At 48.8% G+C, this 16,905-nt stretch overlaps 6 protein-coding genes across 6 annotated transcripts; 2 read left to right on the plus strand and 4 right to left on the minus strand.

Moving 5' to 3' along the window:
- Nucleotides 1–157: 157 nt before the first annotated feature.
- On the minus strand, nt 158–3,160 carry P175DRAFT_0479778 (J domain-containing protein). The gene is made up of 3 exons (XM_040895405.1): nt 2,080–3,160; nt 627–2,006; nt 158–564 (listed from the first exon to the last, which is right to left on the minus strand). Exons 1-3 carry the CDS (start codon nt 2,983–2,985, stop codon nt 415–417), a joined length of 2,436 nt encoding a protein of 811 aa, XP_040752483.1. The 5' UTR covers nt 2,986–3,160; the 3' UTR covers nt 158–414.
- A 295-nt stretch (nt 3,161–3,455) lies between these two features.
- Nucleotides 3,456–6,870, minus strand: P175DRAFT_0523923 (Zn(II)2Cys6 transcription factor). The gene is made up of 4 exons (XM_040899341.1): nt 6,674–6,870; nt 5,763–6,615; nt 4,780–5,692; nt 3,456–4,728 (listed from the first exon to the last, which is right to left on the minus strand). The coding sequence occupies exons 1-4, from the start codon at nt 6,705–6,707 to the stop codon at nt 3,700–3,702; spliced, it is 2,829 nt and encodes a 942-aa protein (XP_040752484.1). The 5' UTR covers nt 6,708–6,870; the 3' UTR covers nt 3,456–3,699.
- Nucleotides 6,871–6,878: 8 nt separating this feature from the next.
- Nucleotides 6,879–8,112, plus strand: P175DRAFT_0501728 (uncharacterized protein). The gene is made up of 2 exons (XM_040897234.1): nt 6,879–7,476; nt 7,777–8,112. The coding sequence occupies exons 1-2, from the start codon at nt 7,309–7,311 to the stop codon at nt 7,825–7,827; spliced, it is 219 nt and encodes a 72-aa protein (XP_040752485.1). The 5' UTR covers nt 6,879–7,308; the 3' UTR covers nt 7,828–8,112.
- A 375-nt stretch (nt 8,113–8,487) lies between these two features.
- Nucleotides 8,488–9,464, plus strand: P175DRAFT_0557770 (uncharacterized protein; the record flags this gene model as incomplete). The annotated part of the gene is made up of 3 exons (XM_040900798.1): nt 8,488–8,807; nt 8,875–9,227; nt 9,288–9,464. The coding sequence occupies exons 1-3, from the start codon at nt 8,633–8,635 to the stop codon at nt 9,462–9,464; spliced, it is 705 nt and encodes a 234-aa protein (XP_040752486.1). The 5' UTR covers nt 8,488–8,632.
- A 2,445-nt stretch (nt 9,465–11,909) lies between these two features.
- Nucleotides 11,910–13,435, minus strand: P175DRAFT_0501729 (60S ribosomal protein uL4). The gene is made up of 4 exons (XM_040897235.1): nt 13,298–13,435; nt 13,104–13,198; nt 12,865–13,015; nt 11,910–12,799 (listed from the first exon to the last, which is right to left on the minus strand). Exons 1-4 carry the CDS (start codon nt 13,405–13,407, stop codon nt 12,037–12,039), a joined length of 1,119 nt encoding a protein of 372 aa, XP_040752487.1. The 5' UTR covers nt 13,408–13,435; the 3' UTR covers nt 11,910–12,036.
- A 527-nt stretch (nt 13,436–13,962) lies between these two features.
- On the minus strand, nt 13,963–15,575 carry P175DRAFT_0246081 (lytic polysaccharide monooxygenase AA11 family protein). Its single transcript, XM_040892680.1, has 2 exons — nt 15,460–15,575; nt 13,963–15,307 (listed from the first exon to the last, which is right to left on the minus strand). The coding sequence occupies exon 2, from the start codon at nt 15,190–15,192 to the stop codon at nt 13,987–13,989; it is 1,206 nt and encodes a 401-aa protein (XP_040752488.1). The 5' UTR covers nt 15,193–15,307; nt 15,460–15,575; the 3' UTR covers nt 13,963–13,986.
- Nucleotides 15,576–16,905: the final 1,330 nt, after the last annotated feature.

Genomic DNA, 16,905 nt, shown 5'->3' on the forward strand with positions numbered 1-16,905 from the left:
GCTTTTTTTTCCCTTGGGTCGAAGTTGACGGCGGGATTGCGGAGTTGGTCGTAATGACGTGCCGTATTTTAGATTACCGTCCCGTAAAAGGGAAATGTATCGACGCCTCAGGCTTCTTTACCACAGGGACAGAGATGTTGAATTTCTATAAGCTAGTACCAGAATAGCTGAATTATGTAGTCTATCGGACGGACCAGAAATAACTGATATAGAGTAAAATACACGGGAACCAAGCATGCGAGTACAATGTGCCTCTAATTCACATACAGATGGGAGTATGAGGGGAGTTATAAGCCATGATGCAACCTCCAGTCCTTCTGGAGTGGATAACGGGGAATAATATACGGATATGAAAGTCCAAACGGTATAAAGGACAGGATTATAGATATATCCGGGAATGGGAGAGGGAGCGTTTTAAGCATCTAGTAGGTGCTGTCGCATAGGACAGGTCACGCCCTCGGTATCGTTGGCTTCAACATAATGTTCTTTATCGTGGTATCGATACCATATCTTCAGTATCTTTGGCTGAAGAGGAGCTGGGTCGTGGAACCCAAGAATATGAAACTAGAGAGGAGTGAGTGGTGTAAACCCTAGAGACACGAAAAAAATGGCTAGTTGTGACAAACCTTGGCTGTTTCCTTGGAAATGACAAGCTGACCGCGATCCACCAACGCAGCTACGGGGATAGTAACATTTGCAACTTCGGGCTCCCTGTCGCCCTTGGACCCCTTGCGTTTTGAGGGATAATAGCCGTATTCGGCCTTGGTGATAACCAGTCCACCTTGACGGTCCTCTCTCTCCTGTCTTCGTCGCACCTGATCAGCCATCAGTTCGATAGCTTGAGCGCTTTCTGCGCTCTTCTGGGGGATCAGTTTCCGTAGCTGTTTTTGTCGGCGAGCGATCAGCTTGCGGCGGTTGCGTCTTTCCTGGGGACGGATCCAGCCAAACTCCACCGCGCAATATGCTACCCAGGGGAAGATAAGCGCAACAGCTGCTGCGTCCGCATTGACAGCCTGGAGTGGGCAGACGGCAACGGGAAGCTTAATCCTTTGCCCCAATCGGCTCCATGAAATGGTCATAACAAGACCGCGGGCTCCTTGCACACCAACTCCAAGACCCATACGAGTGAAATCTCCAACCTGGCGAGTTCCCTCCACGCTCCACGCGAGTGATAGACTCATGTCAACAGTAGATGTGACTTCGAGACGGACAGAGCGATGTTCCTTTGCTGGAGGCATAGGATAATGTTTTTCAGCACTCCATTCAGAAAGGGCGACCTTGTTGGCTGGTTTTCCGGAGAAAATGTTCCGTGCATAGGTCACAGATACACCGTTGGCCATGGGGGACGAAGAAAGTCCAACCTGCCAGGCTTCGGCAGCTTTATTCTCTTCGCGTTGCTTAGCACGGACCTTGGCATACTCTGTTTTCGTCTCGTAGTCTTCCTCCGACTCAAACTTACTACCATCATCATCATCATCGTCGTCGTCGTCGTCGTCGTCGTCGTCGTCGTCAATAGAGGCAAGCGTTGGCTGTTTTGGCTGAGACATGATGCCAAATTGAAACTGACTGATCTGATTGGGTACCCTGAGAGCATTTCCCACGTCAAAACCAAGGCTAACAAACGGATTAAGGAATTGCTGGACCACAGTAGGCCATGACACAAAGCCGCTTGACCAGCTACAGAATGCGATTTTTCGCTCGCCGATTTCCTTCGTTACCTGGAGTCCAACCACGGGCAACGCCTGCAAAATAGAGAAATGGAAGGTAGAGCCGAGCACAACTTTGAAGGGCTTCGTTCCTTCAACAGGCGTAAAATTCTTTGCAAAGTTTGTTTCCAATGCCAGCGATGGTAAAACGTGAGCGTGTACTGTCACGCCCGAATAATGCAGCATCGACAAAGGCCATCTCCGGAATATGCCCCTGGCGCTCGAGAGATCCCCGAAGACGTGGCTGACACCTGCTCCAAGCTTGAAGTTTTTTGTGCTCAGAATCAAAGGTAGCGGAAGCTGTCCATATATCACCACCATCTATCAGCTTGATGGCCCACCGCAGGAACCGAACTTGAGTTGTCTATCTTACCTTGCGGATTTCTGTGGTCCCGTCCAAATGCGTCACTTCAGCCTCCTGGTGCAACTGCTTCAACGGGCCCGAGATACTCGCGTGGATCACCATATCCGTCTGAGCTTGATGAGCTTGATCCCCCGCTGGCTCTTTCTCACCCCCATCCTCCTCCTCCTTCTCCTCCTTCTCCTCCTCCTCCTCCTCCTCCCCCAGAATATCCCTTAAGCTCGGCAAAGGCGCCTTGAACGAATACCCCACGGCAAAACTCGACAGCTCCGGCGTCGGAACCTGCACATAAACCTCCCCCAGCTCCTCATCAACCGCAATAGTATTAGACGCATCAATTCCCAACGTAAAAGACCCCCTCCCCTGAACCATACTATTAACCACCTTCCTCTCCCTCTTCTTCATCATCTCCAAAAACCACCGCCGGAACTCCTCCGGCTTTTGGGCCCGAACACCGACCTGCCTTTCCCGATTCGTATTCCCTTTCGCAGCCCGGCTATCCATGACCCCCCCACCCCCCCATTCCTCGCGCACCCCCTCCGCCCCAAGGAGATCATACACAACCCGTTTCCGCGGGTCCATCAGGGTCTCGTAGGCATCGTAGATGCGACTGAACAGTCGCTCCGCGGCTTCTCGCGACTCCGGCGGTTGTTTGTCCGGGTGGAAGCTGAGCGTGAGGTTGCGGTATGCGGATCGGATCGCTGCTTCGGCGGGAGGAGGGTCGCGCGGGAGCCCAAGGAGCGTGTAATAGTCTACTTCGGCCGGGTAGCTCATTAGGAGGGCGTATGTGTCTGTGTCGTTGGCGGCAGCAGTGCCGTCCAGTTGATCGGGGCCATGATTCGTCGACATTGCCTCGGGAAAGTAGTAGTCGTTGTCCTCATCTCGGACAGAGACAGGGTCATCGGCGTTGAATGGCATTTGCGGTGTTTTAGATGATGGGACACTCACTGGCTGGGCGGCGGGCTATGTAGTTGCGGGGCGGTGAAATTCGGGAATTGGAGGAGGGAAGAAGTTATGTATTGGGTTTCAGGTCAGTTGGGAATCGCACAAATTTGCGACCTTCCCATCTTCGTATCTAGGGAATCACTGACACTTGTCGCGGGGATTGTGTGAGTGGAGTTCTGTTTGGGACGATGGATTTATTTTACTTTTTGTTGCTTCGGCGCCGCGCTTCCGATGCTGCTGGGGTACATAAAGGAGGATAGTTACGATTCTTCTGAATCTTGATATTGAATCTATCATATCGTTGCCGAAGTACATCTAGCTCTCATTATAATTCTCGCCTATCCTATCGTATATAGTAAAACAACACGACCGTTTAGTGATGTCCAAGGTAACACATCCATCATCATCCAAATAATATACAATCCAGATCATCATTCGCTACCAGCGTACCGAAGTATGATCAAACCGGCAAACCGGCCCCGGCCCTAAACAACAGATGAACCCAGCATCCCAAACAAGGTCGCTAAGAATGTGAAAAAAAAAAAAAAAGAAGAAGAAAAGAGGAGATTGGGGGAATATCAATGGGTATAGCGTGGCAGCCCATATATTCAAATACATCATATCACATCATCACGCTCAAGCAAGGAAAGCATAAAAAGAGAAAATGGAGTAGTGCCAAAGAAGCCTTTAACGAGACTTGATCCAAAGCATGTTCTCTTTCACAAACGGGATATCAACAAGGCCCAAAGCACCAAAGAATTGCTCACGCGACTGAGGATCGTACATTAAATCCTCACTGCCATTTGATTCTTGCTTTTGTACCCCATTGTGGATATGACTATCCAAGGATGGTCCGTCCAGGAAGAAAGCGGCTGTCCCTTGAGATTCCAACTGGTGAAGTGCATCTGTCATGGCAACTAAACGCCCTTCAATAAGCGGGACCAATGTTTTGGTGCTGCTCCAGGAGCAGCCCAGCTCCCGAACAACTTCCAGGCCACCTCGAATAAGGGTAATGGATTCAGGTATGTCGATGAGAAGCCCCCCGGCACTGAGAACATCGACTGCCGACAACATGACGTAGCCAAGAAAAGGGCTCAAGATATTCCCTTTCGAAGGCATCGAATCCATTGTTATTTGAGACACATCGTATTCGGCGGCATAGCGTAACAGCGCGAGGGCAGTCCGGAGAATTTCTACGGCGTGATTTCTGACCGTACGGATATATTTGCTAGCCATGCCTGGTCGCAGCAACTGCGAACGAGCATATCGGTTCAATTTCATGAGAGTAGCATGGTATAATAGATGGATGGATATAAACGGGTCAATTTTCTTCCCACGGATACATCGCTCCAGATTTACTGCGGTAAAGGTCAGATGGTTTGGCAGTCTCGCAAGCCATTCGTCTGATCGACGGACGACTGTGCTGTAGAAGTCCTCGAAGAGTTGATTGTATGCTTCCGCAGGAATCAAAGACAGCCGAAAGACATGGTCGGAAACGTCTCCCCAAATGGACATGACGTCTATCAACAGCGCCATCGCGCTCAACCCGGGAAGTTCGTCCTCCTGAGAGACCGGAAGCTGGTTCAAAAAGCTTTGGAAAAATGGCACGGTGGTATACTCCTGGGCTTCATACACATCCTCCCGACAAGGAAGCCTTAGGAACGCTGTTTGGGAAGAGATGAAGGTCGTCGAAGGTGCATAGAAACAGGATAAACGCTATACCCATTTGATTAGGCTATAATCCGGATCGAGAAGAAATCTACTTACGTCCATCAGGAAAGCAACCCAGAAGGTCCGCCGACGACACTCAATTAGTGCTTGAGGATGCAAGCCATACTCACAAGGCTGGGATTGCTCGACAATAACTCCGCCCATTTCGACGTTATATCGTAAGCCACACACCGTTCGCACGGCAGCCCCGGCGGCGTCCCATGATTTCGCGAGGGCTCCTATGGCGTAGTACCACATGCTTATGATAATATGGCTTTGAGCAAGTTGTAGTGAAAGGCTGTGTTGACTGTGCTCGAGGGCGTATCTAGCGGTTCGCGAGTATCTCTTCACAGCTAGCACCTTATCGGGTCGGTCCGAGAAAACAGAACCCAAAGCCATCATGGAATAGAGAAGCATATTATCATCAAGAGACTTTGTGCGACAGGACTTGAGCCAGAGAAGAAACCGCTTTCGGGGAAAGATATAGTACAAGCGGTCATTCACAAAGGTAAAGTAAGTTTCGACGAAATGGACCGCGAGCTCCGGGTCAGTCGCGTAAGGATCAGTTTTCCAGTCGTTCGCTACTGGGTCCTGGGTGACCAGATCTGTGATTTCCATCAGAATATCGGCATATTCGGCCGACGTAACTCGATTGATATCTAGCGAGTGCCTGGGAACGTCCTCATGCCCGGTGGAAACACGTCGTATCTTGGCTGGGTGGTAGTGATCAGGATCGGGGGGACTCTCATGATTGCTATCCAGAGCAGAAGGGGTAAGCATAGAACCGTCAGATAAAGGAGACTGAGAATTTGTTCCTGGAAGGGAGGCAGAGCTTTCCGAGGCTCTTGCAATAGAATATAGTGAACTGGATGTACCTGCGTTGTTAGAACTCCCTCCTGTGGCACCGTCTCTCGTGTCATATCTGTTCCCAAACTGTGACGCTTTCAGGGCTACCCGGTGACCACGAGGTCTATTACTACAACATTAGCAACCCTAACACCCCATATGTTGAACTTGATCGAACGTTGTCGAAAACTTACGCGCTCTCAAATCTGCATTCTCTCCCAGACTTCTGGCACTGGTCACATTTGGGCAAATTCGGTTGGCACTTAATCTTCTTTTCCCGGCAGGTAAGGCAGGCTTGTGCTAGTCGTTTTCTCGGCTTTCCTGCTTTCGTAACGCCCCAGTTGGCGTTCACTGGAACACCGTCGATAGCCTTGGGGCAGTGGGTACCGTCTGCGTAGATGTAGCACAATCCTTCTCCTTCAACATATCTCTCATCCACTACATGGGGGCGCACTTGGGCCTTCCGAGATTTATTCGAATCTGTGGTTTCTGGAGAAGAAAATCCTTCGGACTCTTTCTCGTGAGCTCTGTTGCCATATCGTTTAGGTGAGGTATGTGGATACAGTTGGTGAGGGGCATTTGTATGACGGTCAGGGTGTGCCGTGTCGTGCCCCAAACCATTCGCGGAGATTTGGGATATGGGGGGTAAACTTCGGGATTGCGATGATAATATCGATCCTGAAATCACCTTGGTATGATCAAACATACCTAATCGGCCTTCGTGCGGAAGAGGAGTGGTGGGTTCATTGTGGTGGTGCTGCTCGAAGGTATCTGGCACGTCGTAGGATGGCAAGAGAATCCCAAAAACCGAGGGATTATAGGGCGACGGGGATCGACTCGATCGAGCTGTGGGCGTGAGAAGTTGGCTAACTGAAGGGAGCTGTTCGGTGGTCTGCTGGAGATGCTGGCATTTTGCGTAGTTTGGAACTGCATCCCCTCCATCGATCTTCCCCTCTCGGTTGCGTGGTCGGAGAAAAGGGTCTGTTCCAAATTGCAATGGGACAGAAGTACGAGGTGGGGGAAGCTGGTAGGGGCGAGCTCCCGGTACTGACACGTTAGCTGGTCGATCCGTTTCTTGCTCGCTCCAGAGGACCAGGTAACATACGCCCGAAAGGATCAACATGGTAAGCCGACGACATTATGGCTGGGGTGGTGAAAATCCAAGATGTCGATCTTGTGGAAGAGCCAGCCTTCTGTCCGATAACAAGACACTATCTGTGAGATCAAGAGGCGTCTCGAACCTTGGAAGCTCTCGAGAATACCGAGATAGTTTCTGGCATTTAAAGCAGCACAATAGCAGTCTAATTGTGTGAAACGGGTGAATCATTAGCACTAGAAGCAGCAGTAGAGACAAAATCAGAATGCATCTTGATCAATCACTGTCTCCATACCTGTGTCTCTTTTCCCCCTGAAAAGCGGGACTTGCTTTCCAAAATGTTGTGATTGGGACAGAATACAGAGATTGCAATCAAGAGATAGTTTAACAGGTGTGTTTTTTTCGTGAATGGTCGCCTATTGGGGGAGGGGCTAGATCGAGGCCCAAAAACCCTTATAAGAAGCGCAAGGGCCAGGTCAAAGCTCAGCGTGCAGAAGAGGGACCGTGACAAAAGTCAAAAGGAGGTGAATTGTACCCAGAATGATACACTGATAAGAAGGTTTCCTGTGCAAAGAAAACTCAGTCCACACCACAGGCACTGAGAGAAACCAAAGGGGAGTGGGGGCAGAAGAACCATCTAAAGAATGACACGCATGGCGCAAACGGCCCTGGAAGTCTTTCTTCTGATATTCTCGGAATGGGCTCCCCATGCCCGGGATGCTGCAGGATCCCCGTTGATCACCCAGGGCATTGAACGACGAGCGTCAATGTGGATCAATGTCAGACTCGAGCCAGGAGGCGTGGCTCTCCGACTGCAAATTGGGGTCAGGGCCAGAAGAAACAAGCGAAACAAGCCTGGGGGGGAGGGAGGGGAGATGTAGACCAGAAGGGGAAAAAGCACAGAAGGACCTAGTTAGCCCGCCCGTTTGTTGACGAGAGGGAACGTAGAGTAGCATCTGCATCCGTACAGGGGCATAGACGAATCGCGGACAAGGGAAACAAGCGAATGGGTTATTTTTAATATCTCCCATGAATTTCTTTTGTTTTTTTCTTTTCTTTCTTTTTTAAACACAACACCAACTCCCAGGAGCCGGCTATGCATATGTACGTACCGGATGGGGTCCACTGGACTAAGGGGAAACAATGAATCCTCGAAAGGATAGCATGCTGGCGGCAAAGGACTTGGTGGGAATCAGACCGAAATAGCGAAGAGCAATGATTTGCTGACGAGGAAAGCTGAAGTACTTTGTGTTGGAAGAGGAAGAGGAGTGGTTTTTGGACAGTAACGAAGGATATGGATGGATGGATGCCCTGGCACAAGAACCCCTGTAGTGGACAGGGGGAGGGCGGAGAAAAACGAGAGAAGGGACGGAAATGGATTAGAACCAAGCAGTCAAGATAAAATTAAGTGGAATGAAGAGTTGATAATGAGGGAGAGTGGGTTGGAGGTCAGGAATGGAAGAGAGAGAGAGAGAGAGGAAGAAGAAGAAGAAGAAGAAGAAGCAGAAGAGGGGCATTATCTAGAATACAAACCACTCACTCACTTGTCTATAGTCAAACTGGGTACTTGGTATATGTATCTCTCTCTCTCTCTCGAATTCAAGTGGATTTTGGGTATTTTATCATTCTCAATTATTAACTAGAGGGCTGACTATCGTTTCCTGGATGTATCAAAATCCCATAGTGACTGTTAGCAAGAGATGTGAAGCCATTTTCTTCCAGGGATCTTTGCATCTCTAAAGGTAAGGATGTATTCGTGTACTTCTTCTTTTCTTCCTCTCCTTTTCCCTCTTTCTCCTTCTTCCTTTCACCTCATTCTTACTGTCTTTTTTTGCTTTTTTTTTCTTTTTTTTTTTCTCTCTCTCGAGTCATCCGGCCCCGAAAGAATAATTAACTTGCTTTCCAAACGTGCGCCCCGCAAGCAGAGATTCTCCAATCGCGTTGTGTTCGATCCTTTCATCTCTATTCATGATGCTGAGCGCCTCGGAAAAGAAAAGCTATATGATAAAGTACCTAAGACTTGGTATCCTCGGGGCGGCACTTCAAAATAACCTTGTTTCGTCCAGTCTGGATTCTCTCGTCTTCCTGCCTATTGGACTATGGGACGACACACCCTTCAATTTCGGTGCCCCTCTACAAGGGCGTTGGTCGATCATCTAGCTCCTGGTCTCTCGGAGATTCCGAATGAGAGATTCGGCAATTTCTCCCAGATAGGGCTATAAGGTTGGAATCAAACTCAAATGCTATCCACCGGGACCTTGGACTTGGACTTCGCTCTAACGGATACGATAGGACCATAGGTACTTTCGAACCCTTCCTAGTCTCAAAACGGGAGCCGTCGCGATGCTCGGTCCCTCTACTCCGTATTATGATTATGATTGTCTTCGCGGCATGGGTTGAATTCTTGAGCAAACGCCGATTGGGAGGACGGGAACGGAGACCTTCACGAGTTCGCGGTGCGCACGACTCGCAGTGCACTCCATCGGAGATCCAAGGCTTGTTATTCGCGGGGTTAAAAGCGCGAAGTGGATCAGACACCCGGCAAACGCAAAGGAAAAAGAGGGTCCGTTGCGCACATACATGTTGGTGCACATTGTACATCAACCCTGCTCTAACACTCCAGAGTCAAGACTCAAGATACTCAAAAGAGAGGGTGCTCGGTTTCACGTATACTTCCGTTCCAAATTCTGATTCAACTAGCGCCTTCTCAACGGTCTTTGTGCTGCAGACCACATTCCCCCCCCCCCGACTTGGGGCTGTCTCAAGTTATGGCGATCTTCCCTCGCTTAAAACCGTATGATCATTGTTAGGGATCCGAAGTTTTCTTTCCACCGGGAGTACTATTATTTATTCTATTTTTTTTTTTCTGTTTGGCCCCCATGATCTGAGGACCGTCTGTGTGTCATTGCTGACAGTTTTGCTGTAATACCTAGACACGGAACAGGTAACGGCCAGCTTTAATCTCTCCCAGAACCTGCACTATTGAATTAGCACTACATAGTCCGACGCTATCTCGAGTTCCCAAAAAAAAAAAAAAAAAAAAATCCCTTTCCAGGGATAAGGATAGTGTCTCGTTAATTGACATGTGCCTGCCGATTCATGAATTGATTTCCCTGGGTCAAGACATGCTAGATTAAAATCTCCGCCAGTTTATTATTGGTGTGATTTACCTGACGGACTCATACCGAGATTCTTTCTTCTCGAGAAGACAGCTCCGTCGGGATATTTCTCAACACAAGACGAGACGAGACTATAATAAAAAAAAATAAAAAATAAAAAAAAATTGATTTCTTGAGCCACGGAAGCAAAACGAAGTACCGTGTAGATGTACTAGTAAGACACCAGACCAGGTTCCCAAGTAAAAAAGATCCCGCTTATTGGATCGCGGACTAGTCATCTTGAGGCTGGTCTCAGAATTCCTGGATGGACTCCGATAGGCCTGGTACAAGCCTGGCACATACCTGCCCGGTATGAATGAATGAATGAATGAATGAATGAATGAATGAATGAATATCCACGGTCGCGACTCGTAAGCATGAAGTACAAATAGGGATGAAGAATAACAATACTACATAAGTGCAGACCCTCCGTTTACCTTTACCGAGCCAACCCAGGATTCATCCAGGACTTCCAGGGTACATAGTACATACTCGTAGTCAGTCAGTTAGCGACAGACTAAGGTGTAGATCACGGATCCTTTGAATCCCGATATTGGAAAATGCAGGAGGAATGATTCAGTTTTAGCTGCGGCTGTCTTTCATCAACTCTAAACGCCTACTTTTAGAGAGAATGGACAGAGCTTTTGCTGCTTTGAGAATATGCTCGCAGTGATCATCGGATCCAATCATCCTAGATTATCCTCCTGATACTTGTATAAAGAGTTATACTCTAAATATACTCCATATTAAGCAACGATATCATCCTGTACAGATAATCCTCCATGCAATATACTACTACTAACTACCTAGTGGTGTAGTATATCTAACTAATTACCTACCTAGGTACTTAACCTATCCTCCTATCTATCCTCCGTATGATAGTGTTTCGGACTGGCTGCGGGATCTGTACCGTACCCCCCTTAATCTGCAGCTACCGAAGAAAGCACCAGAGGCTTTAATATCTAGGACGGAGAGATTACCCCTAGGATGCATTTTAGGTATGTATGCCCAGAAGTCCACAACACGTTGTTGGTTGGTTATTGGCTTTGGATAAATTGTATATATGTATACCTATTATTATTACAATGTATACATATCACAGGGGTTTCCTTGGGAATTCCCTCACTCACATCAGACAACAACAACAACAGGGTTGGTTCCCCCATCTGCATGTTCGGATCGGTCCAAGTACCGAGCAGCAGAAGAAGAATAACAATATCATATAAGAGTCAAGACGTCTAGACTCTTGAGAACAATATCGGCATTTACTACCTAAGGTACGGAGTATACGGAGTAGTATCAGACAAAGTACTCCGTACTCTGTCTGTCTGTCCAACTCACGGCCGAGATTCTTTTTTTTTTTTCTTTTCTTTTTTTTTCCCTTTTATTTCTTTCTAACATACATAATCCACTTCTTTTCTGTTCATATTTCCCAGGCCGGATTTTTGTCCTGGCTGGGAGGGGAGGATGTGAAATCCACACACACTTGCAGGGGAATGAATCTCGAGTAGGCATTATTACACTCGTAGGCAGGAGTAGTACTTAGTACGGCAGCAAGATCTAGATCGGTCTAGGAGAGAATCCAGCAGACTTGAATTGAATCACCAGTGTTCATTTATGCATGTATTCGAAGCGTTAAATTACCTAGGTTTGCTCCAAAGTAATTTCCCCGAACGGAGCAGCACCCTAGTTTCAGAAACCGAAACCAAAATGATTATTAACTATACGAGCTTTAACTAATAACTATAGTTAAGTCCAAGCTTGAGTGCCTGGACCCTGACTTGCATCGTTTCTAGTCCTCTAAGTCTACGGAGTACCTGGATGTTTTCCTTCATGAAAGTACCTAAGTATGAGGAGGAGAGAGAGGACACTTCCACTTAGGAGACAGGATGAATCTGCTATTTCCTGTAACCAAGCATCTGGATTGTTTCTGGATGGGCTGGAAACCCAGGTAATTCGCGTCATCCGGCGCAGGGATATATATATGATGATATCAAGGGTGTCGGAATTCCCCAAATACCAAGTAGCATCTACAATTACTCGGTCAACCCGTGGATCGTAATACGTATTATTATCATCATAAACCATATAAACGTGGGTATGGTAATGCAAATCCCATTTATTTGCTGTTGGCTACCTTTTTTAAAACCAAAGCCCTTCAACTAGACGGAAACAAAAGAACAAAGAAACCCCAGGTTCAGAGAGAAAACGCATCTACTCGTCCTGGAGGGTGTTGATGAAAGCAGCAGAGACAGCCTCGGGCTTGCTGCCCTCAACAGCCTTCTGGCCGAGCTTCTCCTTGGAGAAAGCAGCAGCGTAGGGGTTGAGGCGGAGCATAACCTGCTTGTTGCGGAGAGGGTTCTTCTTCTGGACGTTGCCGCGCTTGGTGCGGGCCTCACCCTTGGGAGCACGGAGGACGGACTGGATTTCAGAAGAGTTGATGAGACGGGTCAGGTCGGAGTTAGCGACGAGGTTGGAGGGCAGGAGGAAGTCCTTCTTCAGGGCAGAAGGAGAGGTGGTGGTGCCGTAGACCTGGTCAAGGGCCTGGAAAGCGGAGGAGGTCCAGACGATGAAGCGGCCAAGGTGACCACCGGGGGCGAGCTGGAGGAGGTTGAGCGAGAAGACGGAGGAAGTCTCAACACCGGGGATGTTGCGGAAAGCACGGACGAGCTCCTTGCCGTCAACCTCGGGGTTGTAGACGACCAGAGGGCCGCGGCGCTGGCGGAAGCGGCGGCTCCTCAGCTTACCCTTACCGGCACGCATCTTGCGGGACTTGGAGACCTTGACGAGCTCAGCGCCGGCTCCGAGAGCCTGCAGGAGAGCAACGGCAGCCTTGGTCTTGGTGACGGCGGCACCCTCGAAGGTCTTGGAGTCAACGACGAGAGGAACCTCAGCAACGTTGCCGATGCGGTGACCGCGGGCGAAGAGGAGAGAGGGGACGGAAGAAGCAGCGAGGGCAGAGGCGGTAGCGAAACGTCTGCACAAATTCTTGTTAGCTTCCTCCCCGCAGAATCTGAAATCCCTGATGCCATTCGTTCGTACCTCTGGCCAACGTTGACCTTCTGGTGCCACTTCCTCCACACCTTGGTGGGCGCGAACATGCGACCAGAGCGGCACTGGTTACCGAAAGCAGCCTGACCAGCACGGTGAGTACCACCACCAGAGACACGGGGGATACGAGCGACAGCACGGCCTAAGTACGTAGAAAAAGAATTTCCAAGTCAGCAAATCCGCGCTTCCTCCTCAATTGGACAAAATTTTTGATCCGATTCCAAACATACCGGTACCCCAGGACTCAGCGGAAGTCTGTTCACCAGCCTTCTCGCTCACGGCATAAGGCTGTCTCTTGTTCTTGGCCATACCGGTGTGAACCTGCCTATAGAGTGAAAATTCCGTCAGTCCATTTTGTCCCCGTGTCATCCCCATCTCCAACGAAAGTTTGCCTGCTCTTCCTCGAAATCAGGTTCGAACATACTGGACGATATCAGGACGGATGGGCGCAGAGAAAACAGCGGGCAGGGGGGTGGTAGCCCCGCTGGGCTTGCCATCAGCCGTGGCGATAGAGACGGTAGGACGAGACGCCATTGTTGTCGACGGTGAGGGTTGTCGTTTTGTCGTCGTTCGAGGTTGAAGATCGAAGTCTCTCACGATGTGCTGGAGGAAATTTTCGCTTAGTTTGCAGGACGCGGGTGGTGGGCTGCGGGAAAGCCCTAAGCCCTGTTTTTGTCCTGTTTCTGCCGATTCTCTTGGCGGATACCCCAGGCAGCGATGTCTACAAAAACGCCAAGAATCTGAATCCATTCTTCTTAACACACCTGGGCAGTTCTGGGTTAAGAAAATTGTCTCAATACGAAAAAAAACAATAATAGAAGTCTTAAATTGGATATCTCAACTGAAACAGGTCTTGGACTTTACAATAGATCAAGTTGATGGTATTTACAAGGTACTAGGAAAATGTCGATACAATATAACGGTATCTTCCGCCCAAGGCCTTATATTCAAGGGTATTCAACCACTCCACCTTTGCTGGAAAATGTACGTACAGGAAGCAGAAAAAGATATAAACACGGTCCATCACAACGCACAGAAAATCGCGCGTGAGAGGAAACGAAGATAAGCACACATATAGGACAGTATTCTCCGAACCAGCGGACAATAAGTCGTTTATGCATGGACATGGCCAGCATGAGAGCGCTTACGGAAGCGACGCTCCTTTAGCATACGAGGCTTCATGGCAATCGCCTTCACAGTAAAATCAGCACTCTGGCCAGGGATGCATTCAGTGCCAGCAGCCACAGACTGAGTCTCAGACCAAATTCCGCTCGCACAGCGCTGGAAGGAAGTTCCTCCAATACAATTCCAGAGGCCCTCGTTGCTGCAAGCTCCAGTGAGAACTCCAGAGCTAGAGCTGGAGCTGCTGGGGGTAGGGGCAGCGGATGTGGAGCTGGGGACAGAGGTGCCGGGTTCAGATGGTTGAGTGGTCTCTGGGGTCGTGTCAGGAACAGGGACGCTGACAGTCGCTGAAGCGCTGACTGAGGGCTGTGAAGTGGATGTCGAAGTTGAAGCAGTAGGCTCTGGAACAGAACCACTAGCGGTGCTGTAACCCGCAGTTCCCCAAGTAGGAGAGCCTTCATCGCAGACATTAACATCTTCTCCTATAAGGTTTGCCGGTTTTCCCAGGTACTCAATAACATCACCAGGAACGGGGAAACGAATGTCTTTATTTCCCGCAGTTTGGCAACCGTTGATGTTGGCGATGAACATGTCTGGGTAACCATCCAGCGCGCGCTTCTTTACTTCTTTACCCTCCGATCTCTTTGAGGAAGAGCCAGTGGTAACGGTAATCGGCGCGCAGTTCATATACATTTCGCGGTTACCAACCCGGTTAAACCACGTCCAGGCCATGGTATATTTACCAGCCTCAACACCTTCCGGGATGGTAAAGTTGAAAGTATATGGGTTAGCCGTGCTGGCGCCCTCCCCTGAAAGATTGCCGTCAACATCAGCAACGCAACCACCTTCAATTGACTTGATAACACTCCATTTTGTGTCCTTGGTAGGTGCTCGATCGGAAGTGATACTGATCTGACAAGAACCACCGCCATGGACGGCAGTTCCAACAAAAGCCAATTCCTGGGATTCGCCCACAGCCATCATATTCTCCGTAGTCACGGAGTAATCGCCAGTGATCTTACAAGGGAAGTTGCTTCCATCTGCAAGGAGAGGAGAGTTATCGATCTTATTGGGAACGTAGTTGTAGGGAACAGGCTTCACCATCTCCTGATGGGCCCCAACCAAAGAGGCACCGAGGACGGCGACAATGGAAAGAGCGGATTTAGGGAACATTGTGATATAGGCTTCGGCGTGCATCGATTCTTTGAGAGCTGCTCGACAGTTGAAAGAATGGGTTTTAATTCTGCCCGTACCAGACGAAGCAGAATAAGATGAAAGAGTTGGACGTTGGACAGGAAGAATCAAGGAAAGTCTAGTAGAGAGTTAGCAAGAGGGAAGGGAAGAATAAATAGGTGCTAACTGAGGCAACACTCAGCCATTGCTATTGTGTACAGCGACAAGTATATAGCGCAAAGATAAGACTGTATATAAAATGAATCAAATAATTAACGCAATAGGCCGTACCTTTTGTGTTCCAGCAGGTCAATGAAGAATACCCGCTTTTATTGGTTGAGAAAGAAGCTCTTTGTAAGTAGGTAGTCCAGAAAGGAATGTCGGTGTCTGCCCCAGGCAAAGCAATCAAAGATTTCAAGAAAGAATGAAGAAATGAAGCAGGAACTAGCCTGTTGAACTGTCGAACGAGCTCACTGAAAAGGACTTGGAATCGAAGGGGATCGATCTTATATACAAAGAGACCCAGCCGACGAAGGGAAGGGAGGTGGGGTGAAAGACTGGACCATCGTTGAAGATGGTCCCGGAATAGCATCTCTATGGATACGCCACAGCGGAGATGAAACAACAAGTATGAGAGTTTAAGAGAGGTTGGAAGTTTCTATTCGGTCCAAGATGATATCAACCAGGATAATTTGGCCTGAGCGTAGAAACTCATCGGATTGTACGCGGTGAAGAAAGTCGACCAGGGTCCCGGTGTATAGAACGGTAATAATTCCGTAAGAAACCTTTGTCCCTTGCGGATTGCTCGGTAAATGCGTCAAGATCCCTGGTACCGGTATTGTATGATACGATAACCAGAGGATCTGGCGAGAAATAATCCTCCGAGTGGAAGTGCATCCAGGAGACTCGGCAAGGGCAAGTGTTTGTCGCACCATGCATCCCAAGTGCCCCAAGTCTCTGGTTCAACAGCCTCCTCTGGGGCCAGATTGGCTGACCCGTTGGTCGATCTGCCTCCAATCAGGCTGTCAATTCTCCTTGATGGAAGCGAGAAATCCGCCTCTTGAGTTACATCCGCTGGTAGTTACCGTCATCCGGTGAATAATATTGAAGAGTGCTAATTATTATATTGCGATGCTTTAATCCCTTCTTCCAAGCGAGGTCCTCCATCTGGCTCGAGGGGCCTGACTGACCCTGGGGCATCACGAAATCACTGGCTAGTTACGTGTACGCATCCCATTTTTCTTCCGCAGTTTACACCCTATAACTGCATGTTAGAATGAAGTCAAGGGCAAGGCTAGTCACTTTCTTGGGTACAGAACCAACCACTTTTGATGCAAGGACATATCTATCTGAAACATGAAGGAACGATCTCGCTTAGTATTTCGTCCACCAGCCTGCCGAGACTTGGAACCGTCGAAATATGTTAAGATAAAGAGGGTTCGGGTTGCCGCTCTTGATTCTCAATCACAACCTTACCCTTCTACAAAGGACATGTAAGGAGTATGATTGGGTGTCCCCAGCGTTAAAAAGTACATGTGGACAGGTTTTGTTCGTCACACCGTAACAAAGAGGTTGCAAAGGATTTATGTTGACTGATTCGGCTGGATTGGCTAAGGATTCCATTGACGTGGAACCAAAATTTCCGGCCTAAAAGTGTGATGCTATAGATACTACCCCTGGCACGTACAACATATTGGGACTCTTTGATCTCATTACAGTGCGGACACCAATCAGAAC

The sequence above is a fragment of the Aspergillus ochraceoroseus genome (assembly GCF_002846915.1).
Source record: "Aspergillus ochraceoroseus IBT 24754 chromosome Unknown P175scaffold_4, whole genome shotgun sequence".
Lineage (NCBI taxonomy): Eukaryota > Fungi > Ascomycota > Eurotiomycetes > Eurotiales > Aspergillaceae > Aspergillus > Aspergillus ochraceoroseus.